This window comes from Phoxinus phoxinus (assembly GCF_949152265.1).
Source record: "Phoxinus phoxinus genome assembly, chromosome: 11".
NCBI lineage: Eukaryota > Metazoa > Chordata > Actinopteri > Cypriniformes > Leuciscidae > Phoxinus > Phoxinus phoxinus.
Window position 1 is genome coordinate 23,146,229 of NC_136886.1, and position 16,183 is coordinate 23,162,411.

The 16,183-nt window shown below is 39.1% G+C and overlaps 1 protein-coding gene across 7 annotated transcripts in view; it reads left to right on the plus strand.

Annotated features, from left to right (window-relative positions):
- The window catches only part of LOC307007292 (centrosomal protein of 95 kDa-like), a 276,695-nt gene that overhangs the window by 92,219 nt on the left and 168,293 nt on the right, over positions 1-16,183 (plus strand). For all 7 annotated transcript variants that reach the window (XM_079629107.1, XM_079629108.1, XM_079629109.1 and 4 more), the window contains one exon: positions 9,215-9,333. In XM_079629107.1, the coding sequence (XP_079485233.1) occupies positions 9,215-9,333 (119 nt within the window). The remainder of the gene's footprint in view (positions 1-9,214; positions 9,334-16,183) is intronic.

Here is a 16,183-nt window from a genome sequence, read left to right on the forward strand (position 1 = left end):
AAATGATCTTCGGACCGAGCCGCACAGAAGTACTGTTCCCGATTTTTTTTCCAAACTGGAAAAAAAAAAGTTATGATGTCGCAAATTTAACAAGTTCGACCCAACATTGGTTCAGAGGCTGTAACTTGTGAACAGTTTGTCGCAAAATCATAAAATTGGTGTCTATCGATTCCTTGCGTCATGTCGAATCCGAGGATATCTATTTTGCCAGGATTGGATGTACCACGTCATAAGCTACTTTAGCATTAAGTTCAGGGTTCCCGCGGGGTCTTGAAAAGTCTTAAAAAGTCTAAAATTCTGAACTTTAAATTTAAGGCCTTAAAACGTCTTAAAAACGGCCAGATTTTCAGCCGAGGTCTTAAATTTAATTTAGTCAGGTCTTAAAAAGGTTTTACCCTCGTTCATTTCCTGAAATGCTGGCCACAGAAAGTTATTACAAAGTAGCAAAAAAAGTATCGAGCCGTAGCCTTCAAAGCGGAGCTGTAGCAGGGGGTCTCTGACACGTCGCTCGCGAGCTACCAGCAGCTCGTGGCCTGATTTGCGGTAGCTCGCCAAGAGGCCGTTCACATATTGCGTCTTTTGCGCGCTCAAGTTCGTTTTTTTTTTTTTTTTTTAGCCGCGCGCCAAGCGCACTCATATTAGAAGCAATGCGGCCGTTTTTCCAGGCGGAGCGAGATAAAATAAAAAAAAGCTCAACTTTTCAGAATTCTGCAAGCGCACCGCAGGTCATGTGACAAGAACCAACCAATCAGCTTCACCCTTTCCGTAACAACATTGAAAGCGCAGTCAACATGAAGGATGGGGGTGCACCCAAACACTACAGGTGTTTTTCTCTTCTCCGTCAATAAATAATGGCTACAGCAAGCGTTTATCGGTGGTGGAAATCCATTAGCTACTAAAACTTCTTTGTCGTTGTGGAGAGCGCAGTGCATGGTTGCATAGCAACGACAGACGCAACGGGAAAATCGGACCAAATCTTACTATTAATAATAAAAGATAAGCTAATTTGCATTGTAAATGTCAGTCATTTATCTTTTTTTGACACATTAATTATATTAAAGATTATTTAAAGGCTGAAATACGTGAGGTTTATCTTTTTATAAAACCTTTTTTGTCAACTTTATTTGAACTTGTACATGTTAGTAGATAACATGTTGCAAGACACTTTTAAAATCTAGCCATCATTTTTTACGTTAGTATTTTAATGTTTATGTAAACAAAAAGTGCATATTAATGCTAATTGTATTTGTTATTTACTGGTTAATGCGTCATGTAGGTCTTAAATTTAAATCTTTATGGTCTTAAAATGTCTTAAAAATGTCTTAAATTTGACTTACTGAAACCTGCAAGAACCCTGGCTTAGCATGCTAATCTGGTTAACCTGCTTTTGTGTGCTCATTCTTACACTGAAGCCTCTCCTCTGCAGCTTTGTAGTATACGTCCTCTGAGTGGCGCAAGTTGCTAAACCACGTGTCATGAATCCTAAACCGTTCCGTTTGTGGGTTCGAATCCTGTGTGGCACATGAACAGACTGCAAGAAGTATTGTGGCCTTAAGTGGTGGAAAAGTTGCTTCTAATTGTTCTGTGACTTAAGAATGGTTTGGTTATTAAAGTTTCTTTTAAAGTTTTGAAAGCAAAGTATATTGAACTACTTTTTGAACCCATGGGACCATTGGAAGGCTTGGCACCGGAAAGGCTGCTTGCAGCTTTAATTAGGGGCCAAGCCCCGAAGGGGCCGAGGCACCTATTGTATCCGTTAGTTTTATTAGGGGCCATGCCCGTAGGGCAAGGCACCTATTGTATCCGTTAGTTTTCTTATTAGGGGCCATGCCCGAAGGGCAAGGCACCTATTGTATCCGTTAGTTTTCTTCTTATTATTATTATTCTTCCTCCTCTGTAAGTCTATGGCAGCCCTATGAACCGTACATAGGAAAATTATGAAATTTGGCACAGTTATAGATTTGACCATGAATAGTAATTGGACCAAATTTGGAGTCTGTTGGACACACTCTGTAGCGCCACCACCAGTTCAAAAATTCAACATTGAAATGGCTGTAACTTTTGAACCATTTGATCCACAAAAATGAGACATAGTACACCTGATTGCTCTCATCATATTGATCTGAACCAATATAATACATTAAGACCACGCCCATTACAGTAGCAGCCATTTTGAAAAGTACAGTAATCAGTCTGATCGCTACTACTCATTCAAAATTGATCCAAATTGGCCCACATTTTGCTCAAATGATCTTTGGACAAAGTTGCATAAAAGTATTGTGCCCGATTTATTTTATTCGTCATTGTTCAAAAGTTATGACATCACAAAGTTAATGAGGTCGACCCAAAATTGGTTCAGAGGCTGTATCTCGGCCAAACTTTAATGCATTGAAATGAAAATTGGTAAGCTTCATCGGAAGCTTGATCTGAGGGTCCATACCAAAGTTGGAAACAGTGCCACCTACTGGTCATTAGATACGGAAAATGGCTATTTTGGCCAATAACTCGTGAACGGATTGTCAGAAAATTATAAACTTGATGTCAATCGATTCCTTGGATCATGCCGAATCTGTCGATATAGATTCTGCCATGGTGGGCGGTACCATGTGTCCTCCATTTTGAATTTTGTCGTAATTTGCAATATCTTTTAAACTATTTGAAATTTGTTCACCAAATTTGGTATGGATCATCATTAGCATGACCTGAAGGTACCTGATAAGTTTTATCACAGCGCCACCTAGTGTTCCAGAGATATAATGTTTTTTTGCAAATACGCTTATAACTTTTGCAAACATTGCTTGAAATTTGATTTCTTTATGCCATTATATTCCTTGGCTTATGCCGATTCCAACGATGTCTCATTTGTCATTTTCCAACAATGTGACTGGCCGCCATATTGGAACCAATGCAAAACAGTTATTTTGCTACTTCTCTTTCAAAATTGGTTCAAAACTGTCCAAAATTTGCTCACTTGATCTTTGGACAAAGCCGCACAGAAGTATTGTCCCCGATTTTTCATATTCATCTCTGTTCAAAAGTTATGATGTCACAAAGTTAACGAGGATGACCCTAAATTGGTTCAGAGGCTGTAACTTGTAAACAATTGAAGTGAAAATTATAAAATTGGTGTCTATCGACTCCTTGCGTCATGACGAATCCGTGGATATATAATTTGTACCATGTACCACATCATAAGTAATTAGCTACATTAGCATTAAGCTAGCTTAGCATGCTAATCTTGTTAACTTGCTTTCGTGTGCTCATTCTTACACTGAAACCTCTCTGCAGCTTCCTAAACCAGCATCCTCCGAGTGGCGCAAGCTGCTAAACCATGTGCTATGAATCCCGAACCATTCTGGTCGTGGGTACAAATCCCTCTTGGGGTGACTTTGTCAAATTGTATATTATGTAATGTCTATTCCTGTGTTGTTCTAATCTTTTGCTCTTATGGCTCCGCACTGCTCTTTGTGCTTAAATGCTTGCTGCACTGCTGTGCTTACAGTACTTGCTGTGCTTGATGTACATTGACATGTACATTAAATTTCAGTTTTTTTTGCTCTTACGGCTCCGCACTGCTCTTGGTGCTTTAATGTGTGCTGCACTGCTGTGCTTACAGTACTTGCTGTGCTCTATGTACATTAACATGTTCATAACATTTAAGATGTTTTGCTCTTATGGCTCCGCACTGCTCTAGGTGATTAAATTGTTACTGTGCTGCTGTGCTTGCAGTACTTGCTGTGCTGCTGTACATGATGTGCTGGCTGTGCTATATGTGCGCCATGCTTGGTCTGCTTGCTCTGGCCTGCAGGGCATGGCCCCGTGTTGCTGCCTGCAGCTATATTTATTATTATTATTCTTCCCGGTGGAAGTCTATGGCAGCCCTATGAACCGTACATAGGAAAATGATGAAATTTGGCACACTTGTAGTGATGCTAATGAATAGTAATTGGACCAATTTTTGACCCTCTGGGACCAACTCTATAGCGCCACCACCAGTTCAAAATTTTAACATTGAAATGGTTATAACTTTTGAACCCTTTGATCTAGAGACATGAACCTTAGTACACCTGATTCCACTCATCATGCTGATCACAACCAATATCTTACATTAAGAACCCGCCCATTACAGTAGTGGCCATTTTGAAATGTACAGTATTCAGTTTTTTTGCTACTCCTCCTTCAAATTTTGTCCAATTTTCTCCAAACATGTGCTCAAATGATCTTCGGACTGAGCCGCATAGAAGTACTGTTCCCGATTTTTTTGTTATACTGGGAAAAAAAAGTTATGATGTCGCAAACTTAACGAGGTCCACCCAAAATTGGCTAAGAGGCTGTATCTCGGCCAAAGTTTGATCAATCGAAACGAAAATTGGTACACTTTATTGGAAGCATGTTCTGAGGTCCAATGCCAAAGTTGGGAATAGCGCCACCTACAGGTGATGAGATATGACAAATTGCTATTTTGGCCAATAACTTTTGAACAGTTTGTCTGAAAATCATAAAATCATATCTATGGATTCCTTGCATCATGCCGAATCCGTAGATATCGATTTTGCCATGATGGGATGTACCATGTGTCCGCCATTTTGAATTTTGTCATAATTTGCTATAACTTTTAAACTATTTGACATATCTTCATAAAATTTGGTATGGATCATCATTAGCATGGCCCGAAAGTACCTGAGAAGTTTGATCACAGCGCCACCTAGTGTTCTGAGATATCATTGTTTTTTGAAAAAACGCTTATAACTTTTGCTAACATTGCTTGAAATTTGATTTCTTTATGTCAATATATTCCTTGGCTTATGCCGATTTCAACGATATCTCATATGCTATTTTTCAACAATGTGACTGGCCGCCATATTGGAGCGAATTTAAAACAGTTTTTTCACTACTCCTCCTTCAAAATTTGTCCAAAATTTTCCAAAATTTGCTCAAATGATCTTCGGACCGAGCTGCACAGAAGTACTGTTCCCGATTTTTTTGCTATACTGGAAAAAAAAAAGTTATGATGTCACAAATTTAACAAGTTCGACCCAACATTGGTTCAGAGGCTGTAACTTGTGAACAGTTTGTCGCAAAATCATAAAATTGGTGTCTATCGATTCCTTGCGTCATGTCGAATCCGAGGATATCTATTTTGCCAGGATTGGATGTACCACGTCATAAGCTACTTTAGCATTAAGCTAGCTTAGCATGCTAATCTGGTTAACCTGCTTTTGTGTGCTCATTCTTACACTGAAGCCTCTCCTCTGCAGCTTTGTAGTATACGTCCTCTGAGTGGCGCAAGTTGCTAAACCACGTGTCATGAATCCTAAACCGTTCCGTTTGTGGGTTCGAATCCTGTGTGGCACATGAACAGACTGCAAGAAGTATTGTGGCCTTAAGTGGTGGAAAAGTTGCTTCTAATTGTTCTGTGACTTAAGAATGGTTTGGTTATTAAAGTTTCTTTTAAAGTTTTGAAAGCAAAGTATATTTAACTACTTTTTGAACCCATGGGACCATTGGAAGGCTTGGCCCCGGAAAGGCTGCTTGCAGCTTTAATTATTATTATTATTATTCTTCCTCCTCTGTAAGTCTATGGCAGCCCTATGAACCGTAAGTAGGAAAATGATGAAATTTGGTACACTTGTATTGATGGTAATGAATAGTAATTGGACCAATTTTTGAGACTCTAAGTCCAACTCTATAGCGCCACCACCAGTTCAAAAATGTAACATTTAAATAGTTATAACTTTTGAACCCTTTGATCTAGAAAAATTAATCTTAGTACTCCTGAATCCACTCATTATGGTGATTGCAATCAATATCGTACATTAAGACTCCGCCCATTACAGTAGTGGCCATTTTGAAAAGTACAGTTTTAAGTTTTTTTGTTACTCATTCAAACTTTGTTCAATTCTTACGAAAATTGGCTCAGATGATCTTTGGACTGAACCGCACAGAAATGACTGAACAGATTTTTTTTATTCATCTTTGATCAAAAGTTATGGTGTTGCAAACTTAACAAGGTCGACCCAATATTGGTTCAGAGGCTCTATCTCGGCCAAAGTTTGATCAATCAAAACGAAATTTGCTATGCTTCATCGGAACCATGATCTCAGGGTCCATGCCAAATTCGAGAACAGCGCCACCTACAGGTCATGAGATATGGAAAATTAATATTTTGGCCAATAACTTTTGTACAGTTTGTGTTAAAATCATAAATGTGATATCTATGGATTCCTTGGGTCATGCCGAATCCGAGGATACCAATCTTGTCAGGATGGGAGGTACCACGTGTCCGCCATTTTGAATTTTGTCATAATTTGCAATAACTTTTAAACTATTTGACATATCTTCACAAAATTTAGTATGGATCATCGACACAATGTTCTGAAGGTACATGAGAACATTGAACACAGCGCCACCTAGTGTTCCAGAGATATAAGGTCTTTTGCAAAAACGCGTATAACTTTTGAAAACATTGTTCAAATTTTGATTGATTTATGTCATTATGTTCCTTGGCTTATGCTGATTCCAATGATATCGCATTTGTCAATTTCCAACAATGTGACTGTCCGCCATATTGGAGCAAATGAAAAACATTTTTTTCGCAACTCTTTGTTCAAATCTTGCTCAATTTTGTCTGAAATTAGATCATATTATATTTGGACCGAGCGGCACAGAAATGACTGAACAGATTTTTGATAGTTGCCACCGTTCTCGAGATATTCATCTCTAAAGTTGACTTAGCCTGTGTTTGTTGCCTTATGCTAGTTAGCTTAGCATAATAATTGGTTAGCATGCTAACCAGATGCCATTCTTTCTAATGTGGCTCTTCAGCTATCAGGATAACCATAAGCTTCATTAGCATTAAGCTAGCTTAGCATGCTAATCTCGTTAACATGATTTTGTGTGCTTATTCTTACACTAAAGCCTCTCCTATGCAGCTTTGAAGTTTACGTCCTCTGAGTGGCGCAAGTTGCTAAACCACGTGTCATGAATCCTGAACTGTTCCGTTTGTGGGTTCGAATCCTGTGTGGCACATGAACAGACCGCAAGAAGGACTGTGGCCTTAAGTGGTGGAAAAGTTGCTTCTAATTGTTCTGTGACTTAAGAATACTTTGGTTATTAAAGTTTATTTTAAAGTTTTGAAGGCAAAGTATTTTTAACTACTTTTTGAACCCATGGGACCATTGGAAGGCTTGGCCCCTGTAAGGCTGCTTGCAGCTTTAATTAGAGACTGTGTCTGTTCCCCGAACTAGGAAATACAAAAATCTCGCAAACCCATTTAAGGGTATTGATGTTCAACAAATAAAAAACAAATATATCTGAGGTTGCTGAATATTCAATCCCTTTCTTCAAAAGCACGTTTTGTTAATGATATGATTACAGACCACAACCTAGATGTGCTGTGTTTGACAGAAACGTGGGTAAAACCAGACAATTACATTACTTTAAATAAGTCCACCACGCAAGATTACTACTATAAACATGAGGCTCGTTTAAAAGGAAAAGGGGGAGGTATTGCTGTAATTTTATAGCAATATCTTCAGTATTACTCAGAAATCTAGTTTCAAATTCATTTGAAGTGATGGTGCTTTCTGTAAGGTTCTGTGGTGCAAGTGATAAATCCTGTTCGACTTTTGTGCTGGCTACTGTAATCAGGCCACCAGGGCACAAATCAGATTTTATCAAAGAATTTGCTGATTATCTATCAGAGTTAGTACTGCCTGCAGATAAACTTTTTCGAAACTTTTGAAACTTTCGCCTCTGACGTGCGTAAATTCCGCTTCAAATTGATGTTTTTACGCGCGTCAATTTCGCTCTTGACGCGCGTAAAAACATCAATTTGAAGCGGAATTTACGCACGTCAGAGGCGAAAGTTTCAAAAGTTTCGAAACCCGTTGGCGGCCATCTTTTTACAAGATGTTTGATGTTGATAGATCATTTAAATAGTTGTAAACTAGCAGCACGGCAGCTTGATAGCGAGTTAGTAGGTCAGTAACGTGACACAAAAGTGAAATTTGTATATCTTACAACTTACCAGGTTATCTCCTCACTTATCATCTTCCAAGCGAAGTCCTTTTTGTTCCTGTCTCTATAAAAGTATGAACTTGAGTCATATAATTCCGGGTGACCACAGCTAAAATTAGTTTCTCCTCCATTTTGAATGAGTGACTTCGAGCTGGAGTTTGTTATGCTATGTCACTTCATGCCACGTGAAGCAAGCAGGCTCCTAATTGGTTAACGCGCCGCAAATTGACGCAGAAGTTTACAGATTTTTCAACTCGGGCGGCAGACGCAAATTCGCGTCAAGTGCGTGAATGCACAAAAAGCACTACATAAATCATTCGCGCTTAACGCGCCAGACGCTCAATTCGCGCCATTCGCGCAAATTTTTTACGGGCGTAACGCGTCTTTGCATTGACTTAACATTGAAATCACTCGCGCCTGGCGCGCTATTCGCGTCCGGTGTGAACGCACCATTACGCTGCATCAAAGTGGCCTCTTCTAGGATGTTGACAGGCTAGTGTGTCTAAGTAGCCGAAATAAGAAATGATGGGCCTCTGGTGGATAAGTTCAGCTCTTTGGCGATATCCAGTGCCTGCAGTTAATTGACGGCTCTGGATTGGGCAGCCCCTCATAAATTTTTTCGGGTACGTAATCAGACGCTTGCCTGTCAGTTTTTTCGAAGAGTCTACTTTTACAGCGATACGCGTTTCTTTGACTGTTAGCATTTTTAAGCATTACACTGATACACTGTATTTCTTGGCTGTCTAATGAGAGTTTTTGGATGACTTTGCTGCGTTCCTCAGTCCTGGACAGAACACTCGTTTTACTCGTATTTGGCGCTCCCTATTGTTGCGGGTGTGTTATTGACATGTAAAAGTTTAGGCCCCGAAAATAAAACGACCCCGTTTTTTCAGATGTATTTCCAAGAAAAAGACAATGTCTTGTATTCGGAACAATACGGTATTACCAGTAATTGATTTCATTATTTTATCTTCATTTACAAGTAAAAACGTCACAATCACAGCTTTACTGAACAATGTTGCAAACCGTCCCTTTGCAAATTTTGCAAATGAGTGTCGCATGTGACTGGATTGCTTTTAATGCCACAGCGGCGGTAGTAGGCATTTTGGTTGACTACCTTCTGTACATGAACTCATAGCTACACCATCAGTAAACTGAGAGCTAAGCCAGAATTTTTTTTTCTCTCTGTCTCCAGATCTGCACTCCAGTCCAGCGAACGTTCCATCTGTTCCTGGAATGGGGATGAATTGAAGTCAACCACAGAGCTCATCAAACTGAGGGATCCTGGCTGGATGTTCATGGCCAAACAAGAAGGTACCTATCAGCATTAATCATTGCATTCCGGTAACCAAGTTTTCATTCATTACACAATATACATGATGCTTTCATGTTTTTCTCTCAGTGGAACACAATATGCAAATTACAATGAATAACGATATAGTGTAGGGTTCTTCAACTCTAATCCTGGAGGGCCAGAGTTTGACTCTAACGGCCGTTTCAGACCGCAAGCATCAGCGGTGCGTGAGCAGCGTGAGAAATTGTTCATCCTGGCCTCAAGAGGGCAACAAAGAGAGGAAATGTCTTTAATGTTGCAGGTAGCATAGAGGAAGCGAGATGAAAGCATGGTGATGGAAAGGGTTGAAGAGGGTGAAGAAAGAGTGGAATCTCATGGGGGTTTAATGATGATTGCATAGAAGCTCATAGAGGACTCTGTAAAATGGGGCTTTAGGAGAAAAACAAAAGGTGTAATGATATCTACTTCTTACCTATGTTGGATTACGTTACCTGTGTTGGATTACGGAATTATTTGAATTTGGTGCACATCTTCACTGCTCGCTGGGACATTGAAAAGACGGACTTTCGACACGATTCAGATAAACAGACTGTATTTCTTTCCTCATATTGCAGTTACACCTTCCATATCTCATTTTGCTTGTTTTTGTTTATTTGTGTTGCAGTGTTTTGATAGTCCTGTTATATTATGTTGGGTTGGAGTTTGATTGGTTTATTTGTTTGTTTTCAGTAATGAGTTTGAATATGCAATGTTGTCTTGGGTTTCCTCAGTATGTTTATTGTTATTGGCATCATTCATTTTCACTCCCGTATTGAGACTTAGTTATTTTGAACACAACTATTGATAAAAATGAATTATCCTTTTTATGTAACTTATAGTCTGTGAACAAAAAGGCGAGATAGTTACATAGTGGTGGCACATACAGGGAATTATTTGTAGGTTGTTGTTTAGTAAATACAAAGAGTTTCTACTGCCATGGCTGACCTCTGTTCTGGTACAGAAGGTGAGTTTGAGTTTAATCCAGATTTCACTGCCGGACCATTCTTTGCTAGAAGAGAGCCTATGAGAGAACTTATTACTACATTTAGTGGCCTCTATATAGATTCTGATGGTGATCCTGGGGCAGAGAGTGATAACTGTGAAGCCGAGGATGATGATATAAACCTTCTTCTTCCACCACCACCAGAAACTGAGATAATTGACCAAGACTTGGTGGAAAATCTTAGAAGAGTCGTTTCTTTGGAAGAGCAGTTGACAAAGTGTATGCAGAAGGTGAGTGAGGGTGTTACCAGGGACCAATTAGAATGTAGATGCAGAGCAGTAGAGGATAAACTGTCCTATCGTGTTGAAAGAGCTTGTGAGAGGGTCAGGAAGGAGTTAGAGTTAGACATACAAGGCCTGGGGAAGTCGATGGTTGATTGCCTTGCTAGACGCTATATCCAGATGGACAGGAAGATCAACGCTTGCATACCCTCAACATCTACTCCAGTAAATCTAAACCCAAGTTCACTTTCTGATCCTGCAGTCTCTCATATCTCCAATAAAACTTACAATGTGCAAAGAAGTCATTATCCATTCTCATCTACATCCATCTCACACCATCCTCCTGTTGATATTGAGTTTCCACATTTTGGTGAAGATGAGGCTGATGATCCCATTTCTTATGTTGAGAAATGTGAAGAATATTTAGCTCTACGACCTCTTTGTGAGGTAGAGTTGTTTGCTACTCTCTCTTCTGTGTTAAAAGGAACTGGAAAAGCCACCTAATATGTCATCATGGCTTAGTGATATAATGATGTTAAATATATATATATATATATATATATTTTAATATATATATATAAAAATACAAATAAAATGATTATTTTTTATTTTATTTAAAAAAAATATATATTTTTTTTCTCTCTCTTGATGTTTTAGTGTCCCCCCTTTACTGCTGTGTACTTAAAATTGTGTTTTTGTCAATTTCCCATTCATTTCCCATGGGGGTCATTTTTGACCAAAGACCACAAGTGTGACAATTTTTTTACGACCACTTAGCATGCTCGGATCATGACCTTTTTTTGTGTGTTCACATACATAATGCCTTAAAAGTCACCAAGTATGTCCAATAGTTTCCAACAGACTAATGAAAATAGTTGTTTTCAAACGAAAACCAACAAGACAGCCCCCTAACATGGCTAAGAACAGTTTCTTACAGAGCATCATGAAGAAAAATCACAGCATCCACAGTGTAAGGTTTTAATCCAGTCGTACTTTTTTATTTAACTATTCCAGCTGCGCTGAAGTCACGCTCGCTATACTTCTGCTGCTGGCGGGGACACTAAAAACAGAGCGAGCCGGCCGCGCGAATCTTGGGTCGTGCCGCCGGGAAACCTGTGTGCGTGCGTGCGTGTGTGTGTGCACGAGCGCGAACAGACTGAGCAGCCCCGTGATGATTGACAATCACAGGCGTCCAATCACAAGTGACTTCCGGGAAAAGGGATGTAACCAATGACATTTGAGGTTATTAAAACAGTAAGCCCCGCCCCTCGACTGCCAAAAATAAAAGTGTTCGAGCGAGCAAAAGCAGCAGGCGAGAGCAGATCGAGCGCGAGAGCGTGGGGAATGATCATGCGCGCGCGCGATGGCTTGTATTGCGTGCAGAGGAGATGTCTGCGCGCGCGCGAGGGCTTGAATTGCGTGCAGAGGAGATGTCTGCGCGCGCGCAGGGCTTGAATGAGCTTGCGAGTTCCCGTTTCCTCGCGTGTAGATCTGTTATTCGCTCGCGAAAGTCATTTACCGCGCGCGCCAGCATCAGCTGTGCGCTCGTTTATTATTGTCATTGATTTGCCGCCATAATAAAAATAAGCCTAAAACAGGCCAGAGGCCTGGCCCGCGTGTGAACTATGACGTGAAAATTGGCCCGAAGCCCGGCCCTAGGGGCGTAAATAATTCGGGGCCCGTCGGGCTCGCGCTGAAATGCAGGGCTCTAATTAGGAGATATCATTAGGAAACATGGAATTAGCTTTCACTGTTATGCCGACGATACTGAGCTGTATATTTCTTCAAAACCTAACGAAACTTACCAATTCACAAAATGAAAGGAAGGCATAGCTGATATAAAAAATTGGAGGACTAGTTATTCCCTACTACTAAATTCTGAAAAAAACAGAGATTCTAATTATTGGACAAAACTTCTACACGTAATAACCTAGAGTACTGTCTAACACTTGATGGCTGCTCTGTTAACCCTCTGGAGTCTAAGGTGTTTTTGGGGTCCTTGAGATGTTTTGAAATGCCCTGATATTTTTATTTTTTTCAGTTGCTTATAAACATATTAATGGCAAAGGTGTAATTACACTCTATTTAGCACGAACATGTCTATCATAATATGTGAGCAACATGTATGTACATGTTTGCATTTTTGAGAGAATATTATTTATGCGTGGTTATTCAAAAAACTCAAACTTAAATGTTCTGATATAAGACCACAAACGACCAACTTCACATATTCCCACAATACTGTTGACTAATGGATGTTGTCGGCTAGAGTATTTACTTCAAAATGATCTGAAAATCATCCGGGCTAATCGTTCACATTAAACAATAGATTGATTTAAATTTTGTAAGACACTTTTTGTTTGGAAAGGCAATATGCAGGTGGGCGTGAATGATCCAAGAAGGTCATGAATAATGTCCTCATTCACACCTGGAGAAGACAAAGAAGAGCTGCTAATGCTGCACAGTGCATACTAATGAGCCTTTCACTGAGTGTGTCACTGAGCCACACAGAATGCAAAGACAACACACACACATATATATATATATATATATATATATATATATATATATATATATATATATATATATATATATATATATATACACATACATACATACACACACACACACATCTACAGAATTGGTTCAGAGTTGGAAACATCTTGAAAAAAAAGTGTATTTTTCCACAAACTCTATGCTTGCAAATTGTATAATATCCAAGGTAAACATTTCTAGTAATTGTGCAGTTAATTCTCATTCGTATTTTCAGAAAGTTTTGGATTATGTAGGCTATCCTCTCCCCAAATTTGTCACTAATAAAACACAAAAATAATTTAAAGAGAAGGCTTATATTGACCTTTTAAGATTTTGTTTGCACCTTGGAAATTAGGTTTTGATGTGGCAGTACAAACTTCTTTCATATTTCGTCTGTAACATATCGTCTTTTATAATATAGCCTATATTAGGGCATAAATGTTAATTTGCAGTTTAAAACGTTGCTTATACAAAGACATTTTATTTCAACGTATTCAGTCGATTTTTACTCATCTCAGTAGGCAATAGATATTTCATTCACACACACAGACACGCGCGAGCTGTAACGTTAGTAAACAAACGCATGCACATGTGCCGTTCATTCATTCAAACACAGAAACGCGATTCAAATTTAAACAGTCTTTTGCGGATTACAGACACCAGTTCATATCGCGATTAGAACAAAGCACTTACTGATGATCTGCAGCTGGGTCCGTTGTTCGGCTACTCCAGCACGTTTGAGGTAAAATTTCCAGGATAATCACGATATTATTAGCAGAGCTATTCCTCACAGCGAGTGTGTTGTCCAGCTGTTGTGGGCGTTGACTGGTTTGCATGTGTTGCTCCAGATTATCTGTGTTTGAATAGCGCGCGCGCTCTCGATGGGCGTGTCACATTAGCGGAGTAATGAGGTGCCAGAAAGATAATGAGCACAGCTGATCTCTCGCTCTTTTTATATAGATTACATAAACAGAGAATATTTGTTTTAGATTTGAATTAGATAATTTAAAACTACACACTTAAATGATTATAGAGATATATAGCTCATGTCTGAGTGAATAGTATTCGCTGAGTTTTATTTGAGTTTAGAGAAGTGCTTCAGAAAAAAAGTTCACGGAGACGGAGAGGCATAAAGCACTCCCTGTTTACTTTCTTTATTTTACAAAAGCACAATGTTTTATTTCGATTGTAAGTGGACACATAAAAAAGTAGACATTTAACAGCTAATTTTTTCATATTTCTTAAGTCTGTATGACCAAAACCGACGGAGTATTTTAGGTCTATTTTGCTGCTATGTAAAAAAAAACGAGCAAAACGCGCCCGCGCGTTTGCCGACCTCAGGGGGTTAAATCTTCGTCGTCGGTTAGGAACCTGGGTGTGCTCTTTGATACCAATCTTTCATTTGAAAGTCACGTGTCTAGTATCTGTAAAACCGCATTTTTCCATCTTAAAAATATATCTAAATTACGCCATATGCTCTCATTGACAAATGCGGAACAATTAGTTCATGCGTTCATGACCTCAAGGCTAGATTATTGTAATGCTCTACTGGGTGGTTGCCCTGCACATTTAACAAACAAACTACAGCTAGTTCAAAACGCAGCAGCTCGAGTTCTTACCAGAACCAGGAAGTATGACCATATTAGCCCCGTTCTGTCAACACTGCATTGGCTGCCTATTAAACATCGTATACATTTTAAAATATTGCTGATTACTTACAAAGCACTAAATGGTTTAGCTCCGCAGTACTTGAGCGAGCTCTTAACGCATTATAGTCTTTCACGTCTATTGCGATCTCAAAATTCCGGCCAGTTAATAATACCTAGCTAGAATATCAAAATCGACTGCTGGCGGTAGATCCTTTTCCTACTTAGCACCAAAACTTTGGAACAGTCTTCCTACCATTGTCCGGGAAACAGACACACTCTGTCAGTTCAAAGCTAGATTAAAGACACATCTCTTTAACCTAGCATTCACATAATGCATTATAGACTTCTATAACTCAATGTTAGGCTGCATAGATTAGGTCAGCCGGAACTGGGAACACTTCCCTTAAATCCTGATGTACTCGTTACATCATAAGAAGAATGGCATCTACGCTAATTTTAGTGTCTTTGTTTATCCCGAGGTTTTCCCGCGGCCTGCCGGATCCAGGCCGTATCCAGATCTGACGAAGGACTGTTGTGGCAAATTCTTTCAAACAAACATCATCACTGAATAAGGGACACTTAGAATCAAATTAAAAGGTTATAAAGTATTTATTCTCTTGCAAGAGAGATCCTCGTCACCAATACACATACGCGAGTCAGTGAGGAGAGATAAGGAGCAAGCAGTGCCTGTCTGTTTTATATCTTATCCCCCTCAAGGCCCTTGCTTCCCTCCTCCCCAGGGGAGAGATACCAGTTTGTCTTCTCTATTCCTCCTCTGGCCCTGAGAGGTAAATGCCCTCTTAACCCTTTAGGCTATAAAGTACAAATGCACTCAAGATGACCCCTTGACCAAACCAGTGGCGCCTCCAGAAATTTTTCATAGGGGTGGCCAGATGGGGCCACTTAAAATCTTGGGGTGGCACACCAAAACTATAAACCATAATTTCAGAATTGTATTCTACTGTTGTGTAGTAACCCATACGGAAATGTAATATATGACATATCCCTATATCGCTAGTGACGCCGTCATATATGTTAAATATAAGACAATATATTGCTATCACATATACATATCTCTACATATATGTTGATATAGGTTTTTAACATATATAAATTTGCCATATTAAATGAGTATATTGACATATATTAATATGATGTATATGATTATTATTTATATAATACTGTATGTTTTGACCATATATGTCACCGATATGTTTAATTTATATATGCCAAACTATTTACTATTTATTTCAAGTCTACAGATCAAGTCTACATATCTACATTTCAATCTCATTTTCAAATCTTTTATAAATAAAATGTATTATTTATTATTATTTTACCTCTTCTTGACCAGCTCATAAAAACAAAACAAATACTACACAAATTCTATTTGAAAACTGATAATTATATATGTGACATGTAT